Here is a 24,081-nt window from a genome sequence, read left to right as displayed (position 1 = left end):
TTTCTGATATGGGACTCTGTGCTATCCAATGATCAACAGCATTGTCATCGATCTATACAACTGGGGCACGATGTGTTAATCCAACCCCGTTAGTGGCCTCTTACGACAAATATTGGTTGCTGAAAACCAACTCTAACCTGGATCTTCACGAGGCCATGAACAACGAACGCAATAGAGGTCATTCTTTCTGTTCTGAATTTATGCACAAGAACATGTCATGGTTTTTATATCATTTCTCAAACTTTAATTCAGTGCTTGGGGTATCCTGTTGGCTCTCTATTCCCTTGTCCCACACCTGGTGTTTCTGGCGATAGCTCCTTACATCGATCCTTCCCAGAATCAAAGATGGCTGGCCAATGCTAAGGGCGTCAAACCAGGTAACTTTGATATCTGAATTCTGAAATGACGATTTGTCCATTAAGAAACTGTTGCATTAAAATATGATTTATTAATAATAGAAAATATCAGCGGAGTAAAATAGTAAATACAATGATCTTTGTACGCGTCATTTGATGATATTGTGAAAAAGAACAATTTTGGCTGCCTTTATTGGTCATATGCGTATGAAAATTTCAGGTGATGGTAACTATGAATTTGCCCTTAAATTTTAATGTACAGAACATTCCCTTTTGTAATGAGAAAAGCTTGGGTTCTTTAAACAATTAAATATTGTGAGTATGTTGTGATGCATAATATATACGCAAATCAATAAGTATAGTATACTTATGAAACTTACGAAACTTTTTTTTTTTTTGTAGGTTTGTCGTTCATGTTTGTCAGCATTCCTCTCACGTTCGACAAGTTCAGTCTGTCCCCTTTCATCGCGTTCCTGATCTACCTGACGTACTTTCTTCTTGGCCTCCATCACCTGGTAAGTCAATACAACCAGCTTTACAATATTAAAGGAGTGGCGGGGTAACCTAGTTGTTAAATCGTTCGCTCGTCAAGCTGAAGACCCGGGTTCGATTCTCCAAATGGGTACAATTTGTGAAGCCCATTTCTGTTGACCCCCGCCGTGATATTTCTGGAATATTGCTATAAACTCACTACAATGTTAGATAATGGTCTTGTTTTATTGCATTACGTAAACGCACAAATCCAAAAATCAACATTGTCAAATCAATAGGGTTTTTTAAAAAACGTTACGAATTATAAAACAATCTTTGTTTATCACAAAAAGTGTTCATAAATGTGTCAACAAATATCCATATTCATAAGAAATCTGTACCAAAAGCTATGTCGTTTTTATGATTTCAATTTTATCACGTTCATGTGCTTACTAGTGATGGTGCCTGGCCTGAGCATATTCTCTCCGTGGGAGATACTTGTCACTGATATATACAGTAGTGAAGTCGGTTGATCACCTTAAGAGCATACGGTGAAAGTAGAGACATGCATCGTACATCATGCTGATCACTGACGCACCACTTGTTAAAAAAGTCTCCTGTGTCTTCTAATTCTTTTTCTTCTACACATCTTCCACAAAAAGTTACAAAAGTTTTACTGAGAACTGGAGTGATGTTACTTTGATGGATCAACTTTAGTGAAAGTGTCGTATGGCGCCCTTTGAAATCTTCGAAGAAAAAGCATGCTTGGCTGTACCTCAAATGTTGGTAATGTAAAAGGTTAAAGCTGCAAGAATACTGCTCAACATGAAACCAAGCGGTCTTGAGAAGGCTGTCTGACAAGTTTCCAATACTGAACAGCAAAAGAAACGCATCTACTGTTTCTGTAAAGTTTTTAAATGGAAGACATAAAAATGAACGCATTCGTTTAATGAGATTTTAATTTTTTAAAGTTGCGTTTCTTTTGTTGTACAGTATATAATTTCTCGGTGGGTAAATCACTGGATCTGACTCTGCGAAGGATATCGCACGATATCAGATCACCTGTGTATGCTTAAGCTTAGCTAATCTTAACACCAAACCAAACCTTGAAAGGCATGCCATCAATGGATATGGTGCGTCGTCTCGTGACGTTAGTCTTGTTGGTGTGGTACATGTAAAAGCCGATGTTTGTGGAGATGTATTTCGTCCATTGTGTACTCTGCTGCAGGGTCTTCACACTCTGATGATCTGGGAGAACATGTTGCCCTGTATCAACAAGAGGGTCATGATGTTCTTCAAGAGGCCCGACTTCCTGCTTGCCTTGTTCTGCTTCGTGTCCTTCATCCTTACTCTTCCATACACGTCCCAGGTATGTTCTTACTCTTCAATACACGTCCCAGGTATGTCCTTACACTTCCAAACACGCCACAGGTATGTCCTTACTCTTCCATACACGTCCCAAGTATGGCCTTACTCTTCCATACGCGTCACAGGTATATCCTTACTCTTCCAAACACGCCACAGGTATGTCCTTACTCTCCCATACACGTCACAGGTATGTCCTTACTCTTCCATACACGCCACAGGTATGTCCTTACTCTTCCATACACGTCCCTCGTATGTCCTTACTCTTCCACACACGTCCCAGGTATGTCCTTACTCTTCCATACACGCCACATGTATGTCCTTACTCTCCCATACACGCCACAGGTATGTTCTTACTCTTCAATACACGCCACAGGTATGTCCTTACGCTTCCACACACGTCACAGGTATGTCCTTACTCTCCCATACGCGTCACAGGTATGTCCTTACTCCTCCATACGCGTCACATGTATGTCCTTACGCTTCTATACACGTCACACGTATGCCCTTATTCTTCCATGCGCGCAGAGTGCGGTGTTAAACAACAAAACCCATCAAATTGTCATCGTTGGGCTGAACCTTCCGAGAAATGACATCATCCATCTTATCCGCTGAGACACAGAAGTTCCGCTTTCTAATATACATTTATTTCAAAGCAAGAAGCCACACAGACTGTGTTCTTAAGGAAGGTAAGGTCTTTGAAATTTCTCATCCGTTGAAAGAGTTCAGAGGTTTTTGCTGAAAGCGAAATTCTCAGTGTCTCCGAGAGAAGGTTGACGTGCGCGACGACACACGACACAATCTGTTGTGTATCAGAGGAAGGGTTGTCTGTTTGATCTGTTTGATACCAACCAGGACAAAATCTGTTTGATGTTTCCAAATACGGCCTGATCCTAATGTGGTTTATCTTCTTTATTCACAGTGTGGCATCTACCTGTACATGATCATCAGGTTCTACATGGATCGTCTTCTGTTTGCTCTCGTCATCTTCAGCATGGTTCCATTCATCATCGGCTACAGTGAGTACACGCAGTATTTCGACCCTGAAGATCCGCTTTAGAATTGATCTTCGCTAAGTCATGCTTGTCGTAGGTGGCGACTAACGCGGTCAGGTGATCAGGCTTACTGACTTGGTTGACACATGTCATCGTATCAGATTTGCGGAGATAGATGCCCATGCTGTTGATCAATGGATTGTCTGTTCCAGACTCGATGATTTAACGACCACCACCATTTTGCTGGAACATTGCTGAGTGCGATGTACAACTACAAATACGCACTGATACGCTATCATACGCACAGGCATTATTGGTTACAGTGCGCGCACAGTTATACACCCAAACAGTCACTTTCGATTGCTAACAAGCAGGACTGATAAGTGCTTCAGCTAATGGACCAACAGCTCTGTCAGACAGTTTCCTTAACTGAATAAAGTCTAGGAATTCAACAACTAAACAGCGATATCTCCATGTTGATACACAGGTTTTAATGGAAAATTTAAATTCATATGTTCCGTTTTCTGTTTCAGTCCGCCAGGAGACACTGCGACTACCGATAGAACGTCTGTCTATGAGTCTGTGGTATGGACTCGCCTCCTTGGTGGCTGCGGTATGTCCATTGTCCTGCTAAGTCCCAACTTCCGACCATCAGTTTTATCAGTCATCTTTCATTTTGTAGCTCAAAACAAGATAGAGCTCTATTTCGCAATGGTTAGGTCCACTTTTGACAAACAGAATAAACAGCTTATTCGTTCGGATTCTATGGAATATGGGTCTGAAGAATGTTTGGCTCATCAACTGAAAGATCAGGTTAATCTGGAAGCTCCTAAACCCCAAACTATAATACCCAGTGTACAATACCTCCTTGCAGAAACAGAATGATGTAAAAAAATGCCACATTTTATTGAAGCCTGGAATCTTGAAAAAAAAAGACTTGTTAAAAAGCGCATTAACATTTCTTTTAATGAATCAGGGACGTACATTTATGCACCAGTGAAGTTCCGGGTTAGAATTGTCTTCAACAGCCCATGCTTGCCGTAATCGCCCACGAAGCCAGCTAAGCGGATTAGACGGCTGAATTTTTGTGCCGGCGATTAGGTGCCTGACTGAGGGTGTGGGTTCGAATCCCAGATATGACTCAACCAAAATAAAGTACTAGAATGTGTACTTTACTAAGAAAATGTAAAACCAAATATGACACATGCTACATCTGACCACTTTCTAAATGACATTGTGTCATCATGACTTGGTAGACAGATGTCACCGTATTCCCATTGCATAGATCTATACTCATCACTAGATTGTCAGGTCCTCACTGTATTATTTACAGACAGCCGTACATATTACTGAGTGAGGGGTTATACAAAAAAGACCCCAGACATTTGCCAATGATGCATGTGAAGAAGATCCACATAACTGTTACAACTATCGTAACATTCGTAACTACTCGTGTCATTCCGGATAGCGTCACGCACCTCTCTCGTGGCCATATTTACGACTGGGTGCTTTCTAAGCGCAAACGGGCATGGAGTCTAGTATTAGAAAGAGGAAAGAATTTCCAAACATGGCTCTTAGAATATCCTACATCCCGTGAGCAAAACAGCAATACGCCCATTCCCTTTGCAAATATGTTTCAGTGTCGAAAGCTGTTCATCCTTTAGATCACAGTTTATGTTAAATTGTGCTTTGCATAGTTTAACGAAGTTTCAAAGTTCACCGGTTCCACAATTTTCTTGTTTTGAAATGCATTTTACTACGCGCAATTTGATTGGTTTGCCACGACTCTTGGCGATAATTGTGTACAAGAAGGGTACGAGTATTCTTGTAGGTCACGGAAAGAGACGAGTAGTTACGAATGCTATCGTAAGTCTATGATATCGTACACCCGTTGAGGACCAGGGGTAGAATAGGCTTCAGCAACCCATGCTTGCCATAAAAGGCGACTATGCTTGTCGTAAGAGGCGACTAACGGGGTCAGGTGGTCAGGCTCACTGACTTGGTTGACACGTGTCATCGGTTCCCAATTGCGCAGATCGATGCTCATGTTGTTGATCACTGAATTGTTAGGTCCAGACTCGACTATTTACAGACCGCCACCTCCATATAGCTGGAATATTGCTGAGTGCGACGTAAACCATTCGCTCATTGTGATATCGTAAATGAGTTACAATGGTCTTAGCTCTACTGTAACTCTGTCGAAGGAAACTCTGTTATGTCATTCAGTACCCCTGAAGGGAAAGGTTCCACTTTCATCATCCGTCTAGACGTGTATTTATTGCCTTCTGTACAATTAAGACATTCTAATGTAATTATACTCATCCGTTATAGAACGTGGATGACAGCAATTGAGTTACGAGTCGTGTGTAGTGATGTTTCAATAAGCTTAGTAACGACCAATAACACTGTTGCCAGTTGACCATTCCCTCGGCGATCTAGGGAGAAAATGCCATGCATGGTCATTTAATCATGCTACTTTATGTCTCGCTACTTTACATTTCCACCCACCGTTTGTGAGTGTATTATTCCTACATTGTATGCATCTAAAGCTACAAAAACACATTTCGTACTCATATTTAAATTTAATTCGTTATATATTCCATCTTGTAGGGTGCATCTGCTGGTCAATTGCCTTGTACATAATATTTATTTTGTAAATATTATAAATATCAAACAGTTTACATTTAATATTTTATATTATTTTTTAAGACAAATTTATTTCTCGAAGCAGTTACAAAGCCTGAGAGTCTTTTTCTTCAGTCTGAAAAAAACATGTTAAGTGTTCTGTACTCTTCACAGTGCCTGCTGATCTACTACTTCGCTGTGTACGTCTACCAGGAGTCGGTAGTGAGCGCTGAACAGCGCTGGGCGGAGTATCTGGGGTGGCTGGCCTCAATCTCGCCCATAATCTTTGGGGTGATACTCGGAGCAGCGCACGCCGTGTGGAAGGAGACTGGGTCATTGAAAGGGGTAACTAGTGTTTTATATTACCTTTTTCTGATTGGTTAAAGATATTATACAGCGTGTCTGATACGTTTAAATGTAGGGGTTGAGCTTTGTGTTTGTTTCTTGCACTTTGTTTCTGATTGGTTAAACAGATAACCTAGAGTTTCCGATTGGATCCGTTATGGTATAAGGTTTGAGATCGTGTTTGCTACATACAACACAAGGCTGGAAATGTGTTTGCTTTCATATGAGATAAAGCGTTTCCGATTAGTTCAAATATAATAAAACGGGCTTTCTTTGTTTGGGCTGCATTTTTCATGATACAGTGTGCTTTGTTGGTTCCATATATAAGGGAAGGGAGCTAAGTCAGTTTACACGTGACCCTTAAAGTTGGTGTTTTAAGTTTGTGTTCGCGGTTCATCTTGAACTTTCTGTCGTTTGTAGAGTCCTTAAGCAACATGTTGAATTTTGAATTAAGGAACGGTCTAAGTTAACAAACAAGGGACGAAGTTCATCCTGCCTTGTGCGGCCTGTAAAGTCTGGCCAGATAATCGAGGCTCTTTGCTCGTGTGCCCGTCAACTAACGTGAATGCACCGCGTTTTTAATGAATTAATCATTAATCAACATCACTGAAGGGATGCGACAAAGTATGTATTAACTCTAAATAACAAACCTTATGAGATCTGTCCTGCGAAGTCGCTGATCCACTTAGCTATCAGATGGACGAAAATAATTCCTTTACTTCATGTTCCAGCGGTTCCTACAAGCGCTGCGGACGGGTCAGCTGCCAGACGACGTCATGGACGACGAGTACACGTCGGTGGAGACCGGAGACACGTCAATGCCCCAGGCGAAGTCGCCATTACCAAGCGAGCACCAACCGCACGAGCGTCCGGTGATGGTCTCAAATGAGTTGGTGCAACCAAAGTCAGAGGTCGAGGTCAGCATTAAGCCGCCGGAATATGGCGACGTTGTCCGAGTGTGAAAGAGCGGAAATGACGATATATTACCAAAGAGAGGCTCACACAAAGACTATCACAAACAGAGGAGATGCTTCAAGTGCTGATTGATATTAACCACTATTCACCATGTTGATTATGAACTCTCTTTTTAATTACAAAAGGCAAGGATGACAAAGTAACGTCAACGGAAGTCTGCGATTGGAAGCATCATTGACGTTTTGGTGGACATCATGCGTCCCTTAACGAAATCGGACATTGTAACTTGTTCTGAATCCAACTGAACCAACACATTGATATATACGGAAATGTTTTTGTAGTTTTCGTGTTTAAATCACAGCAATGTGCATGATTATACTTCAGCATCTTACATCAGACGATGTTTTAAGATAGAAGATGTAGGCTTATACAATATCAATACCGGCGCTATGGTGTCAGAATTATAGTGAAACCCCAACAGGGTGAGGACTAAAAATAGATTCTCAGCATATAATGCCCCCAGAATCTGTGTAACTCTACATTATAAAGCATAATGCAACCCATATACTACTGAATTCAGTCTACGTCATAGACCATGGTTTGGTACATCTGATTATTGAATGTTGGCGATTAGACCATTAATAGGCCTTACACAATTTAGTGTTTAACGAGATAGCACGACAAGGAAAACTGGTAAGAAATATGTATATACAACTTGGTTTTGTCAAAACAGTTTTGGGTCGACTCTCTTTGAAAGCTAAATGAAAAGAAAAACTCGAGATTAGATTAGTGCTGTTAGTAAATCTGAATAATATGTCCTAATTTCGGGGGAAAAACAGTCGAATGGCTGTCGATTTGTGGTAAAACCTCCGAGTATATATTTCATTCATTAGCAGAGTGCTGATGTGACAACCAATGTGCGTTAGCCAACGAATAAGATATGTAAGGCCTATTGGTTATTTCTTATCAACATGTTGCCGAGAAGGGTTGAGTGTTTGAAGGATCGTTCATTAATAAATGGTCTGGAAGGAATAAGAACGAACAGGATTGCTCATTTTATGGTTTGTTGCCAATTGTCTCAGACACCGTGCTTATCGTGGTAAACCGTCGCCTTCAAGTGTATCAAGTATGTAAATGATATTCCATGTGTATATTGTAACATCTCGGCGTGTTTGTATTCGTGAAACCACACTACGAGCATAACATCAAAATATACTGGTGTTGTTTAAAAAACACCATCTGAACACCATGTGCACAATCATATACAATGCGTGTTGGGATTATATGTTTTGTGATTGTTGTGCTAGTCGAGTTGACACGATTTATCGAATCCGTTTGGTTGGGATTTATTCTATGAAAATATGCTGAACTCGTTCATATTACTTGGAACGTTGTGATAAGAAATTATAAATTCTATATTTGCGATAGCATTCTTGGAATGTTTCAGATCGACATTCGCATTAACCTGGATATTGTAAGATTAAATTGAAATATTTTCATGTTAATGTGTTTTTCCCGTTAGATTTCGATTAGATTTGCACGAATTTGACACATGACGACATCAGTGAGACAACCAAGATACAATTTCCTGATTAAACTCAACTTGCTTCCATAATCCTATCAAACATCTCGGTCATTAACTCATTTCTATTTCCTCATTCACAATCATTCATTAGATATACATGTATAACATCCATGCCATACCAGTTGCCGGTTGAAGGAGTTCTTATTGTGTGACGATCACAAGAACATACTTAACAAACTTGCTTTAATCAGTTTGTAATTGCTGAAATCTATGGATAAGTTATCATTTGATTAGTTACCTCAAATATTTCCACATACATCGATTTGATAATTACAAAGTTTGTTACCCCGATACTCAAGATTGCTCACTTATTTTCCCATGAAGATCTAATGTCTGAAAAATATTTTTATTAATTACCACTCGAAAAACAGGAGAGAAATGTTGAGCCATTGAATACCATCTGCCATCTGACAAACACGGTGTAATATCGTTGATCAAAAATTGCAGTGGAAAAATGATCCAGTTTGGAACAATATTTGGTTGATCCGTTTCTGTGGCGTCTTGTTGTTCTGAATAATTTGTTAACAAATCTCATTATAAAAGCTAAAATGGCATTCCAATAATACCATTCAACATTTCAATTCAACATCATCTCGCCTTACGTCACTATGACGTCATCATATACGTCATAATCACCTGTGACTTGTGTATATTTGTAAATATGCTTTATTCATGTCATTACTTTATTATCCGAGGACCAATGCAATTTATTGTTGTTCTTTGAAATCCTAGATAGTTAGCACACAGGTACTGACATGGTCAATTCTACAGCTGCATAAGTTCAAATTGAACGGAACATGGTATCATTAAAATACTATTTTGTATGTGATTTAGACGTCAAATTCGGATAAAATGGGACATAGAGGGTCTTTTCATGTGAATGCTTTAATTTGTTATTGATCGTGATGGCTTATACATACACCATCGCGCTAAACATTCTGAGAAGCATATCTGATTTTTGTGTCTCAAAAAACTGATGTAAACGAGCAGTTCTGAATGGAGAAAAAATATGAAAATGTCCTGATATGTACACGAAGAAGGACGTCGGTTGTTTTTTGTCAGACTTTTTTATTTGCTCAAAACTGAAATTGTATACAACGGTTCCTGCCGACGCAATATTGTGAAACAGTTTGATAAACCTCATAGATTGGCTGAAAACGTTCGTTTCCTATGGAGGGCCTTGATGGTGGAAGATGTCGAACTGAAACAGTGTAATGTATCCATGTGAACTGGTTAATTTAATGTACATAATAAATACATCCCGGTTCCTCATTCACCAAGCTAACCATACACATGATATCGACGATCTTGAACAAGGAGTACAGCAAGGGTGTTGGTTATGTCGTATTTTCTTTCGGGAGTTTACTAATATTTCAAGAATGTACATTTAGCTAACAAAAACTTACATTATATGATTGTCTGAAAAGACACTGCCGGTGTTGTACACAAACGCAGCTGTAAAATTGTTCTGAAATAAATCCCATGAGACATGCACTTTTATCACAACTTGTTAAGATATCACGTATAAGTTCCAATGCTGTTGTTGACGTAGAATGCTTTCTGCACCATTGCGACCATCCAGTAGCTCAGCGTAGATCATGTATATTTATACATATATCAACAATATCCAGTGTGTCGTGTAGTAGTACACAAATGTTTGAATAGTCGTGTGTTAACGCCAAAACATATATCATGTGGTACTATCTTCTGACCGTTCAACCTATCGTGCATAAATCGTTTTAGAATATTTCAAGATTTTTAGAATGTGACTTTGTGATACCATTTCTGTATTATTTTGTATATAATCAACGTTTGGTTTGATTCAGATAAGGACATAATTTCATACTATGGTTTGATTTTTACAACAATTAATATAATCGAAAATTCGCATGTATGAGAGTTATTTGGGGGATTTAAAACATTTTCACTGGGTTACAATTTATGTTCGTTGAGTCCAATATTAGTTCAATCGTGGATTGTATTGATCTTTTATCATCATTTGCCACACTTTTTTATATGTGTCATTTTTGTCCAGCTTTACAAATAAAGTTATACTCATGTAACATTTTCTGTTCTTTATCACCTTCACTATTTATCAATGTGCAAGGTGGGGCAGGCTGAGTCGTACCTCGTGTCGCCGGTGAACCTAGTTTGATTTCCCAATATTCTCAGTGTGCCATTTCCTATACTGTTACAATACACGATACCTATTCTGAGCTTAGGTTTTGTTTGTTCGTTTCGCATTTAGCAATATTCCAGCTATATGGCAACGGTCTGTAAATAATTTATTTTGGACCAGACAATCCAGTGATCGACAGCATGAGCATCGATCCACGCATCTAGAATACAATGGCATATATCATCCAAGACAGTGAGCCCCAGCATCGTCTCTTACAACAAGTTATAGTTGCTGACGTGGTGGTACAGTCAGTACGAAATAGTTTGTTGCACTGCAGGACATGGGTCCTGTGACTTGCAGAAATCTGTCTGACCCATTGAAAATTCACAGGACCCAAAGTGAAAACAAAACAACAATATCTGGGCGACATAAACGTTAAATATTCAAAACAAATTAAATACTTTCTATAACAATGTACTTTAGTACACGTTAAATTTTCAGTGTACTGTTTCTTTAATCAGCTGTCCGCTCTGTGACATAACAACTCTCCATATCAATGCACTTTTGTATGCATAAACTTTACAATTTACTGTTCCATTAATCATATGGCAATCTCATTAATAGTTCATGATTTTAGCAAATGTCTGTTCTTCATCAGCGAAATCTGAACAGTAATCGCTGTCTTCATCGCGCTCGATTGCTTTATTGAAGACAGCAATTTCCTCTTCAATGTCTGACTCTTCTTCATAATCCTGTTCCTCAGCATCTTCCACGTCTTTCTCCTCAACTACATAGATCACTTCATATGCAGAAAGTACAACACTAGTGGACCCGGACTGACATCTTCAAATGATTAAGCTCTTCAGTAGTGGAAATTAAAATGCCCTGAAAATATTATCCTTTGCACTTGAAATTCGGACACAAGGTAAACATGAAGTCAGGGATGAAGTTTCATGTCGTCAATCTGTCACCATGTGGCATGGTTAACGTGACACGACACATCATGCTCATCTGCTGTCATGGTTTATCTTGACATCAATACCTTGGCAAGAAGTTAATTAACTATATCGGATTGCAGATCTTCTCTTTCATCATCATTTAAAGAAATAAGCAAACAAGTCAACCTACATCAATATATTTATTTGGCAGTGATAAAAGGGAACGACGTACCAGTACACAGATAAACACTGGCCTTAATCATTTCTGGGTGTCTTTCTACTTCATACACCATTACTGGAAGGCCTGTTCTTGTATAGATGTATCAACTACATTCCACGAGTGCTGGAAGACAGAGGTTTAATGACCGGTGTAAGAGCTGTCAAAGATATTGGTTTTCAGTTTGAGGACATTTAAACTCAGGAAATGAAAACAACGAATAGATTCGAGTTATTTAGAAAATACGTTTGATCATTTGAGAATAAGTCAGAAAAGGATTAACTGTGGTGTTCGTCCAAAATACTGTTCACAAGGAACAATTTCCCACATTTTGGTTACATCATCGTAGGAACGATTAACCGAAGTGTTGCCCAATGTATTTAATGTTCTCTTGGTTATATTTTCTTTCATTTCAACACAATGTATAGTTTTTTTAAAAAAAAACAGAAGGATCATGAAAAACAAAATTGACCACTCGGGGTACCTGAAACAAATGCTGACAAAACTATATATTCAGTTCACGTTCTGGAATGTCTAGAAAAATATCCATGAGGTAACAAACTAAAACGTTCATCACATATTCTAAACATAAGTGAGGAAAGACAATAGCGAAAGCTTATTATGCACAAAACCTTTCATTGTAAATCGCAATACTGGTAACAACCATTAAACGAATGTTTCCTTTGGAAGACAACGAACACACTTGGAGTTGATTTGAGTGACAGCTGCACCAAATGGAACGGATACACCTGCTGAAGATCATAGACAATCTTCGTTACCTGATTCCAGTGCGAAGCAACTCCTGATGAAAATGAGAAATCGTAAGAAATGATAATGTAATGACGATCGATTCGAACGATATAATTTGACTACTGAAAAGTATCTTAAGGTTATTTGTTGTTCAAAATGTCAATATTAATGTACCTGTACACCAGAACATGTCACGATACAGATGTACATTTGTGAAGGAATCTTGGAATCGTTCACTAATTACAGTAATAAAGAAAGAATGCAAAGGTTGGTATCGGATTAAGAAACGTGACATTAAGGTGACGCCAGCACACAATGCTTTGAAATCTAAATACATAATCATAGATGACAATGTTTACCTTCGGCGCATAATTTTAAAATGCAGTGTGATTCCATGCTCAGATAAAAAATACAGTTAAGAATTTTCAACATGCTCAAAAGGTTTAACTTTTTGTGAAAGGGACATTAATAGCACATGATTTGATTTTTATCAGTTTTCAGTCTTCAGTTCATGTCCATGAATGTCTAGAAAACCATCCATGAGTAAGAAACATAAACGTTCGTCACATTTTCACAGCAACATGTAATAAGTGAGGTAAAAACAATACAGAAAGCTTATTATGCACAAAACATTTCTTCGTAAAATCGCAATACTGATAACAATCATTAAAGGAATGTTTCCCGTGGAAGACAACGAACACACTTGGCAGATGAATTGAGGGACAGCTGCAGCGAATGGAACGGATACACCTGCTGAAGATCATGAACGATCTTCGTGACCTGAATATGACAAACCGTACAAAAGGATAAGGTAAAGAATGACGATCGATTATAATGATGTAATTTGACTACTGAAAAAAATCCTGCGGTTGTTTGTTGTTGAAAATGTTAATAATGAATGCACTGTACAACAAATATGTGCATTTGTCATGAAATCGTAGTGAAATAAAATTATATTTATAGAAAAATATGTTCAAGGAAAGTATAAAGTGATATAGGACCTTATACGTTCTGTAAGTGCAGTAAGGAAGAATGGAATGCAGATTAATAAACATGACATAAAGGTGACGTCAAAGCTTGAAATCTAAATATATAAACAATGATGACGATGCTTACTTTGTAGGCATAATTATAAAATGCAGTGTGATTTCATTGTTTCATACACAGTTATTAATCAAAACATACAGGTACGTTTTTTAAGCTTGTAACATGCTCAAAACCGTTCAAGGAGACATTAATATGTAATTTGATTTTTATCAGATTTCAGACTGTAGCTTTGACAACTCCTTTTCATAACTTCTGAAATCCTTACCATTTTTTTACAAAAATGCTGCCATTCGTATCGTCCATACATTTTCAACGCAGATGTTAAAAAGACCTAGTGAAAGCATGTAATAATGGTTTTAACAAGAGGTAAAGAAAAGGCAACAAATGGGATGTAGACTTGATGACTGTGTGATGTCATCGCCTGACAGCTGCCTAGATCTATGTTCATGATATCGATCAGTGGATTGTTTGGTACAGATTCGAGTATTTACAGACCGTGCTTATACACGAAATTGTTGTGTGTAGCGTTTAAAACAACGCATATCAAAGAAAACAAAATACAAGAAAAGACCTCTGTTCGTTTCTTTCGAAGGTCATCCTCGAGAACATCGCGGCGACAAAACATATAAAGTCTGATATCTCTTTGAACAGCTGGTTACTTGCAGATAATGGTTGAAATGATTCTTTTGCCAAATTCTTTTTCAAATGGAAGATGGCGTGCCCTGTGTCATGTGACTGGCAACAGTGAGAGTCTCGGGATGTCTCGCGGGATATGAACTATTGACAAGCAGCTAAAGGCTCAGCAACCAAACGTTTGATCTTGTGACGACTCCATATTGCCGGAATGTAATCAATTTTTATACAATCAATAAGCGTCAAGATATTTAACCACCACAAATATGAATACACAGTGAGTAAAAGTCTGAGTTGATGTGAGACAATGAAAGGAAAACCATGCATATGAATATTCATGTCACAAACAACAATGTACATCGTTTAAAATACAAATACGAAACACTAAAAACATCAGCAATAACATTCACTTCTGCAAAAATATATCTTTATCAAACTCGTATGAGAACTACAAATACATACAATTCAAAACCTTAGTGAATTTACAAAATAAAGTTTCAAAACGAAAACAGGGATCAAAACATTTCGATAAATGACACATGAAAATATTTTGATTACATTCAGATCGAAATCTTGTGAAATTTTACGCCCTAAGAATTATGCTATTTTTAACATGAAAACAATGTTTACATTGTAATGTGTTGGGTTAAGACAGAAGGTGAGACTACATTGCTGACTGATAATATACATCTATATACTTTTAGTCCCTCGATTCCTTTTGGGTCAAATGCATTGAGGCCATTAGAATTGAATTTATTTGCTAAAAATGTGTTGAACATATGTGACATTCCATACAAACGCAAAACGACCAAATATGGAATTTGTACCAAGCTCTTACTCCGAGGCAAGTTCGCCATATCAACGTGTTACATGACAAACAGAAATATACCGATGGGTAAAGGAAACGGAACAGTTGATAAAAAAACATGCTCTGAAGCTGATAAGATTCTTATTGAAAATGACATCGTAAATATGAAGTACATATAATAAGAACATCAACTGTTGCCGTATATGTTCCCTTAGTTCTGCTCATGAGTATATCTAAATCGACAAACTGTAAAGTCAAAATGTGTTTACAAAAATAACTTTCAAATATAACTTTGTATTTATAAAGGACTCAATGGTTTTACGCCACTGAAAAAAGGCAATGGAAATCTGTTCAGTCGTGACCCGTGGTGTTTACATCTAAAATCAATGGCTTCTCGTGAAGTCTCATTAAAACCATGCCTGTTCGTCATTTCGAGATTCTGTTGTACGGCAGTGTAAGATGACCTTGATCTTGGTCCTGTTTCAAGGGCAGATCACTCGCTGTTGTATGTCTTGTAGTTGTCGTCCTGGTAAGCTGGGTTCTTCAGGCAGTGCTGGTCCCAGTCTGGCCAACAGAGGTCCTTCATGCGCTCACAGTAGCCTTCAATATTGTGCAAGCGATCTGAAACGGAAATAAATTCACTGTAGTAACTATTCCTTTAAACGACTGACCTTTCAACCTCAGGATAGTATGCTTAATTCACAGTCTGAAAGTAAGTTAGCCAGAGGTCACTGCTTTTGTCAAAGCATGCTTCAAGAAAAACGTTCGACATTCTACAGTAACATTTAATCTGTGAAAATGTGAAATATTTTAAAGATGTTTTATTTATTATATTCAGTGTTCAGTAAATCAGTTCAGCGTGGAACTGAAAATATACAGTTGAACACCGCTGTTTCGATGCTAAAAGGCGAACGGTAGCAAACTCATGACTTTATAAGGAACACGGAAGGACAAACTGTTTAATTCGAGATAACTGAAAGTTCAATACATCGTCGTCAGAGTAAATATTTCGAGGTATCCGGAGTTCCACACAACAGCAAAGTGATGCCTTTATAAGGAACACGGAAGGACAAACTGTTTAATTCGAGATAACTGAAAGTTCAATACATCGTCGTCAGAGTAAATATTTCGAGGTATCCGGAGTTCCACACAACAGCAAAGTGATGCCTTTATAAGGAACACGGAAGGTCAAACTTCGAGACAAGTGAAAGGTTAACACATCATTGTTAGACAGTGTCTGACTGTCTACTAAAGACACATAGACATGCATTGAGAGTTTTTAGATACATTGTTTCTTAAACGTCAGCACAGGGGAATGTTGACAAAACTACAAGATGAAACACAAGGCAGACACGTGAAGGAATTCTCGCGAGGAGATTTTGCGTGTCGTTCATCTGGGTTTCAGAATTTCGGATTCTGGGCATAATTTCATCAGGTTTAGATAATGGCCGTGGTCCACCTTGGTGATAGAGCATTTGGACATCAATGCTTATTTAATACCTGAAGAGGGATCTAAAGGGACTCAACTCTTGCGTTTGTCTCATGTCGATCAAGCACTAGACACTTTAATAAATTTCAAAGGAAGTAAATTAAATTGAAAAAAGGGTTAGAAATACAAAAAAGGGCGACAAAGATAAATGATTTCGGGTAATGAACAGTCAATGAATATATCCGCTGAATTCGGTTTCGTGGTGCCAATCCCTCAACCAAAGACACATACAACTCAGTTCCATGTTTTGTCCGTTGATGATGGAGAGCTGATAATTATCCCGCAATGAAGTACGAGTAACACATATGGTCTCGCTTGAGGCAAATGTTCCATGTTCATGGAACTTGGGCTATTCCCATTCTTTGACACTGCCCTAACGTTACCTTAGTGACTTACGATCACCTTAGTGCTCCGTGAAAAAAGACCCTGGTCTTCACCAGCAAATGCTTGAAGGATGCGAGTAACGTAATCGGGTGGTCTGGTTCGCTGATGCATATCATCGTAGTTCAGATCGACGTTAATGAATGTCGATTATTTCCATAGTTGGAATACTTGTGAGTGCGGCATTAAACAACAACCAATGGAATCCAGCGCGTACTTGATATTTTGAGAGATTTATCTGAAAGCGTGTGAGTCTGATGTGGGAGAATGATGTGAAGACGTGACACTTTCATAGGAAACAATGTGTTTATTGTTTGTACCATCATTTGAGAGCTATCTCTTGTCCTTTCTAAAATGATGGATGATTTGCCTGAAGGGGAAGATGTAAATCTGAAGCGTCCTAAAAACCAAAAAGAAGTTGTTACCAGTAAAAGTGTCATGTCTTCACTTAAGATCTGTTTTTGTTCACTTTGTATAGTGGGCGGGGGCATTCTACTGTGTTTCCCAAAATCCCAACTTCGGGCAATCTCCCTAATGAGTGAGTGAGTGAGTGAGTGAGTTAGAATGATTTTACGTCGTGTAAAGCTGCCTCCAGCAATATCACAACACAGGAAATGGGGTTTTGGTGTGTTTAGTGAACGAAAAGCGGCGTAAAACCAAGTTCACTCATTCACTGTTTTCTCCAGCCATGATCTTACAAGAATGGTCCTAAAAACGGCGTAACAATTTACTCACTCACACATCCGCTCTTCCAGATAGAACGGATACGCTATGATAAAACGGACAAAATGATAAACAGAATTGATCCCAACTCTCTCATTCACTAAAGGGATAGGGGACATAGGAGGCCCCGCCGGAATTCTCTGTACAGAGTTACGCCCCTTGCACACCACAAGCACTATGGTTGTGGGGTGAGGATGTATGTTTGTATTTATGCCAGTTGTTACGAGTGTGTTTTCAACCAACAGAAAACTGATATTATTGACGTAATGTTGAAATCGGCTTTCAGCCATTAACTCACTCACAAGTATTCATGATCTTCTAAATATCTAAGTGGATACCAAAATCCATTGACCATTATTGGACTACCACAAATCCGTGTGTGTTTATAAAACATAAAGCGAAGTGACCAACTCATTAATATTCATGATGTCAATGGAAGTCATTGTTTAAATACAAGTCCCATCATGGCTTAGTTAAGAAAAGGTCAACGCATACGCTTGAGTCACCATGGCAACCTACCGTAAGCGAATTTTTCATGACGGGTTCTGGGCATATGCCACAACACCTGCGCCAGCATGCCAAATATGGCGCAGTCCACTTGGCAGGGGCGGTCTCCCATGAAGAACTTTTTGTCACCTGAAAAGATATAAGTGTGTTTTAAATTACTCCAGTAACTGATATCTTCTGCAATATTTCAGCGGGAGCACATGATATGGCTTCACACATGTGGGGAATCGAACCTTGGTCTTCAGCAAGACGAGTGGACGCTTTGACCATAAGGCAATCTCACTGTCCCAGGGGAAACGTAAAATGGGCTTTGCACATGCAGGGGTCGAACCCGTAACTTCAACGTGACGAGCGTATACCTTAACCATATGTATTACAGTAGCAATAATTATGACGAATTATGAAGCCCAATTGTGAATGACTGCTCGATATTCACCTCTAAATTTCGTGGCCATTTCACATTTCGCTCTAAGGTTTCATCATATCTGGCACAGAACAGGAACTAAGACAACGAATTGCAGCAACGATATAGCCGAATGTTCGACAAATGAGTGATGTTCCCTCCCACCATGACAGTTGGCCAGGGTCAAGGTCAGTGTCATTATAATCCACTATAGTAAAACTGAGATGAAAACCACAGTCAGACTTGGTTAACACATGCCATCATATCCCAACTGCGTAGATGAAGGTCCAGTGTTAATCGGTGGATTGTCTGGTCCAGCCTCGATTATTTATATACCACCGCCATACAGCTGGAATATTGCTGAGTGTGGCGTTGAACAACACACAACATGAAGCCACATACCAAGAAATGTGGATATGGCTTGAAGATCGGCCCTCCCGATGGTCCAAATCTCTTCGTCGCTATGACGACCGATGCCCTGGTAGTAGAGCTCCTTCTTGATGATGCGTGAGAACATGGTGGTGAATGCCCACAGCTTGAAACCCCGATACTGGGGCATCACCTCCGCGATACGGGTCTTGTCGGGGACGGCAAACATCTCGTAGCACATCGACCTGCAACAGTGAGGGGTTAACGCCCATGTACATGATAGATTAGAGGTACATTCAAGCGCTCATTCTAAGCGCGAGTTATCAGAATACGAGGCTGACATTTTTGTGGGGTGACAGTCTTATAAACGTATTTCTTAAATGAATGAATGATTGACTGAATTTGACATTGTGTTTGTTTCGATTTGGTGGTTTATTTTGGTTTTCTTCCATGTGTTAAGGGGTGGGTGGGGAGTAGATTTTTTAATTCTTCATATTTTATGCTCACTGACAGATACGTGAATATTACTGAGAACAAAACCTTGGAAAGACTTAAAGAATACAAAAAATGAAAGACCAGGTATAAATATTCCAGGACGAGTTCAATATAGCGTAAAGCGATCGTAGATTGTCGTAACACTTCCAGATTAACTTACACGTAGGCATAGTCGTGTGTCAGTCTGAAAGAACCCACGGTTAGCAGTCAGTCTCGGGAACTGTTTTGCCGACTCAGCTGTGTGAAGACGTGAAACAAACATGTGCCATTTTACATTTTCTCTCCGTATTAAATAGTTCTAGGGAGACATATTGGAATCGTCCGACCTACCAGTACAAGTTTTCCTCGACCATCTTTTGAAAGGCCCGCGAAATGGACTTGTCCTCCGGTGTCAGGTGACTGTCCATGTCGATACCACGCTCACGTGACAGGAAGTCGATACAAAACTGGGAATCTGCTATGGCTTGTCCGTTGTACTCCATCCACGGAGTCTTACCTTTCTTGGAGAATCGGCTTGAGTGGATGTTCTGGAATGGTGCATTTATGTTCCATGTAGAAAATGTTGAGAGATAATTGTTACAAACTACTAGAAAAGAATCTGTATCAGGACCAAGAAAATATATGAAATGCTTAACACTTTTTCACCATTGAGAGAAGTACTATTGTCTTTAAAAATGTAGTTTAAACAGTTTAAAACTGATATATAAATTTGTAAAAAATATAAAAATCACATAATATTAAACTGTGGAATAGGATATCAGTATTTTTCTCTTTGAAAAGGTTTGCAGTTGTTTTAGCACAAGTGTGCAGCGTTTGAAACGTTCTTATGGTTACGTGTTTGCGCACATACATTTCTTACCCCAGTGTTCGTTGAACTAATTCATTTTTACTGTTGCCGGAATGAGCGATGGTTAAATGTAACAAGATTTGTTCAGCTATTAATAAATACTTTAATAATTGATATGTTTTCATTTGATCGTCACTTGATGATCGTCGCAGTGAAATTCACTGGATTCTCGAAAATGCAGCAAATTACCTGTAGCTCGATACATGTGGATTTCTGACATGAAACCGCAACAATGTCTTTTTTTAACATGAAAAGTTTGAATTAACAACATTTCTTGAAAGGTCTTGAAACTTTTCACCACATGGGTTAAAAAATCCCATTCCCCGACGCCCGGGACAAGTCAGTTTTCATTTCGGGCAATCAAATAATGGTGTCTTACTTGTCCGCGGGCTACTAGATGATTTCTGCTTAAAAGGTTTCAAACTGGAAATAAACTAGGATTTCATATCTGCTCATAATGTAGCTATTACATTTTGCGATGATAATGTAGTAGGGTTATCTTTCTTTGCTATTTATTATTAAGTACCATGCTGATTTCTTCTCATCATCATGAGTCTGTCGTAAACATCAATGCAAGTGGAAAATTATTCAGGACAAGTAACTTTCTTAAAGTCACTTGCTTTCTGGCAAGTTGTTTTAACAAAACAATTGAATTCTTCACCAATTTTCTATGACCATTCCAAGAAAAAAGTGATTTTAGATAACCTTTTGTCGTTTGGAAAAAGTTCAAATCCAGTTACATTAATATTTAGAATTCATTATGACTTACCATATAAGGTATTTTATTGATCCTGAGGAACGTCTCGAGCTTGAGAGGAAAGGGTGAAACACTAGGACAAAAGGGACCCCTCCCGATCTGGTACAGCACCACCACGCCCTTAGGGACAGGATACGGAGCCGATTTACTGCAAGAACATAAGGACATTTATCAAGGACATTTGATATCAGTCAGACCCATGAATATAACTGGGGTTTTTTCAGCTTCTGTCCGTGGGGTGCTGGAAGGTGGAGATATATGTTTATGTCTACCTATAAGGTCTTGGGCTTAGGTTTGCCAATATCAGATCCGCGTATATTGGTATCCGGTAACCCATACTTGTCATAGTTTTAACGGGATCTGGCGGCGGGGCTCGGTAAATTGGTTGCCACATGTTATCGTATCCCAGTTGTGTAGACCGACGCTCATGCTGTAGATCACTGGATTGTACTGACCAGACACGATCATTTAGAAATCGCCGTCATATTCCTGAAATATCGCTCTCTGAGTGAGCAATGCAAGACAAGGCAGCTATGGTCGCTGTTTGTGAGTATTTGCCAGGCGCTTCTAAAAATTGCCATACGAAAATGCATTGCATCCTTGGTCACTGTAAACTAAACATCATTTTTACCGTTTAAATAGACAGTTCAACAGATTGTCTATTTAGACTATCAGGAAATCGGAATATTTCATCACAACAATTTGACGTTGCCATGTGACAATCCCAAGCAGCGTGGAGCAAGCTTGGTTTATTGTAAGAAGGGGACGTAGAATCGTTATCAGTTGAACGTTGGCCGGTGTTACTCCCAAGAAGAGTCACATGTGTCAGAAGCGGGCGTGAGTGAGTTTAGTTTTACGCCGCACGCAGCTATATCCCAGCTGTATGGCTGCGCTCGGAAAATAATTGAGGCTGAACAAATCCAGTGATCAACAGCATGAGCATCAATCTACGTTATTATGGCATGTGTCAGCGAGCCTGACCATCGGATGGGGGTAGTCGCCTCTTACGAAGAGCATGGGTTACTGAACATCAATTCTAACCCGGATTATCACGGTTCATATTTGGTGAGTGAGTATGGTTTTACAGCACTTTTGGCAATATTCCTGCTGGGGACACAGAGATGTGGGCTCATACATTGTGCCCATGTGGGGAATTGAACCTGACAAGCATAGGCTTTCTCGCAGACGAAACATTAAGAACAGCCAGCGAAGCATGTTGCTAAGAGTAACGTAAAAAAATATTCATTCACCAGTCGCCAAAACACATTAAACTTAAGGTCCAGCACCACCATGACACCCGTATCAAATAACCAGTTCTTGAATGTCTTATTTCAGGCATCAAAAAATGGGCGTATAAGTTCTTTGTCGAGGTAGCTGATGTTCGGGAATGTGACACTACAAGTAAGATTAGCACAGCTGTATGAGTCTTTTGTTTGTTATCAAACACTCGTCTATTTTCTTCGTGAAAAGGGGTTACTGAAATCGAAACCAGCTTCTCTGTAGCCCACGACAGCTATGGAAAAAGCATATTCTCTCAGGTCATTAGTGTGAAGACATTTAGCGAGGTGATCACGATACAGGTTCAACAAATATAGAGAGAAGCTTCGAACTTTGCCCAGTGTTTGTGAAATGAACTGAACTGAAGTAAATGTCTTTTAAATGGTATTTTTGTTCAAAAGAACTGCTTCAGGGGAAGGAGATGATCTTTTGAAAAGTGATTCCATAAATTGTGTTCCTTGCGTGCATTTTTCTTTTTATTATTTATGTATTATTATAGGATATTTATTTTGCGCAGATATCCATGCAACTATTGCTTGCGCTGGTGTTTGTTTCCCTCGAGCATCGGATGTCCGTCTCAGCGTCACATCGTATCATCGATCTCAACTCCATGGGGAGTATACAACTCTTGCTGCTTCTGGAAATACGTAAGTTCTCTAAAAGCTAGTGAGCCGTGATGAAACAAACATTGTTGTGGCATGGTTTGAGGGGCTTGGGTAAATACTTCGAGTTATCCAATGTTCGACCAACTGAAATGTTGACTAAATTACGAATATTCGCGACAAACGAACAGGCTTTGACTTCGAGATAACCGAAAGTTCGACACAAGGAGCGTCTGGTTGTAAATCGATTTGTTTCATATTTAAAAGGTTTTTGTTGTATTAACAGAACATATTAAGACTTGACCAAAATATTGGTTAGATAGATAGGTTATAATTAGGCTTGGGTCTGAAATTTGAGATGCTGATCGGCTTGTGTGGGAATAAGAGTACACCATTGCTGAAGTTTACATTGCTTCAGAAAGCATGGCTGTCAGATACTGGATAGCTCTCTCGGTCACGATCTGTCATACGCCATTTTGGAACTTCATTGTGAGCCAATCATCTAGCAGATTCTTATGAATACTTGATTTTAACAACATATCCCATCTCCAAATGTTAAAAAAAAGAACAAAAGCGCACTTTTCGAAATGGAGAATGATAAAGGTTGTAGAGCATTGCAGAGTTATGGCCCCTAGGATTCGATGCTCGCTGGTTCTTGTGGGGCATGAGCCATCAGCACCCGTCCTAATGGGTTCTACAATACGCTTATCTGATTAGACCCGTTATGATAGGGCTGGGGATTGAAAGTGATTTTTGTGTGAGTGAGTCTATTTTTTCTTCTCGTTCAGCAATATTCCAAAATATCGCGGCGGACACCAGAAATGGGCTTCACACATAGTACTCAGGTAGGGAATCGAACAAGGGTCTTTGGCGCGACGTGAGAACGCTTTAACTACTCGGCTACTCCACTGCAGGCCATCGTAGGAAGTCATAAATGGGCCGGGTGGTAGGGCTCGCTGACTTGGTCATTGCATGTCATCAAGAATCAGTTACGTGGGTGAAGACTCGCACACGCACACGCACACGCACACGCACACGCACACGCACTCCCACACGCATAC

General features: G+C 39.2%; 2 protein-coding genes across 2 annotated transcripts in view; one reads left to right on the top strand and one right to left on the bottom strand.

Moving 5' to 3' along the window:
- The window catches only part of LOC137265276 (sodium- and chloride-dependent transporter XTRP3-like), a 72,342-nt gene extending 61,625 nt beyond the window's left edge, over nt 1-10,717 (top strand). Inside the window, exons 8-14 of the mRNA XM_067800634.1 lie at nt 253-377; nt 759-871; nt 2,056-2,196; nt 3,115-3,211; nt 3,721-3,800; nt 5,987-6,157; nt 6,889-10,717. Of these exons, the coding sequence (XP_067656735.1) occupies nt 253-377; nt 759-871; nt 2,056-2,196; nt 3,115-3,211; nt 3,721-3,800; nt 5,987-6,157; nt 6,889-7,119 (958 nt within the window). The 3' untranslated portion in view covers nt 7,120-10,717. The remainder of the gene's footprint in view (nt 1-252; nt 378-758; nt 872-2,055; nt 2,197-3,114; nt 3,212-3,720; nt 3,801-5,986; nt 6,158-6,888) is intronic.
- Nucleotides 10,718-11,900: 1,183 nt separating this feature from the next.
- Nucleotides 11,901-23,495, bottom strand: LOC137265032 (failed axon connections homolog). The gene is made up of 6 exons (XM_067800357.1): nt 23,491-23,495; nt 21,153-21,288; nt 19,867-20,063; nt 19,075-19,286; nt 18,282-18,398; nt 11,901-15,790 (listed from the first exon to the last, which is right to left on the bottom strand). The coding sequence occupies exons 1-6, from the start codon at nt 23,493-23,495 to the stop codon at nt 15,663-15,665; spliced, it is 795 nt and encodes a 264-aa protein (XP_067656458.1). The 3' UTR covers nt 11,901-15,662.
- Nucleotides 23,496-24,081: the final 586 nt, after the last annotated feature.

Source organism: Haliotis asinina, chromosome 15 (genome assembly GCF_037392515.1).
Source record: "Haliotis asinina isolate JCU_RB_2024 chromosome 15, JCU_Hal_asi_v2, whole genome shotgun sequence".
Lineage (NCBI taxonomy): Eukaryota > Metazoa > Mollusca > Gastropoda > Lepetellida > Haliotidae > Haliotis > Haliotis asinina.
The sequence above is the reverse complement of the archived record's forward strand: the minus strand, read 5'-3'. Positions and strand labels throughout refer to the sequence as shown.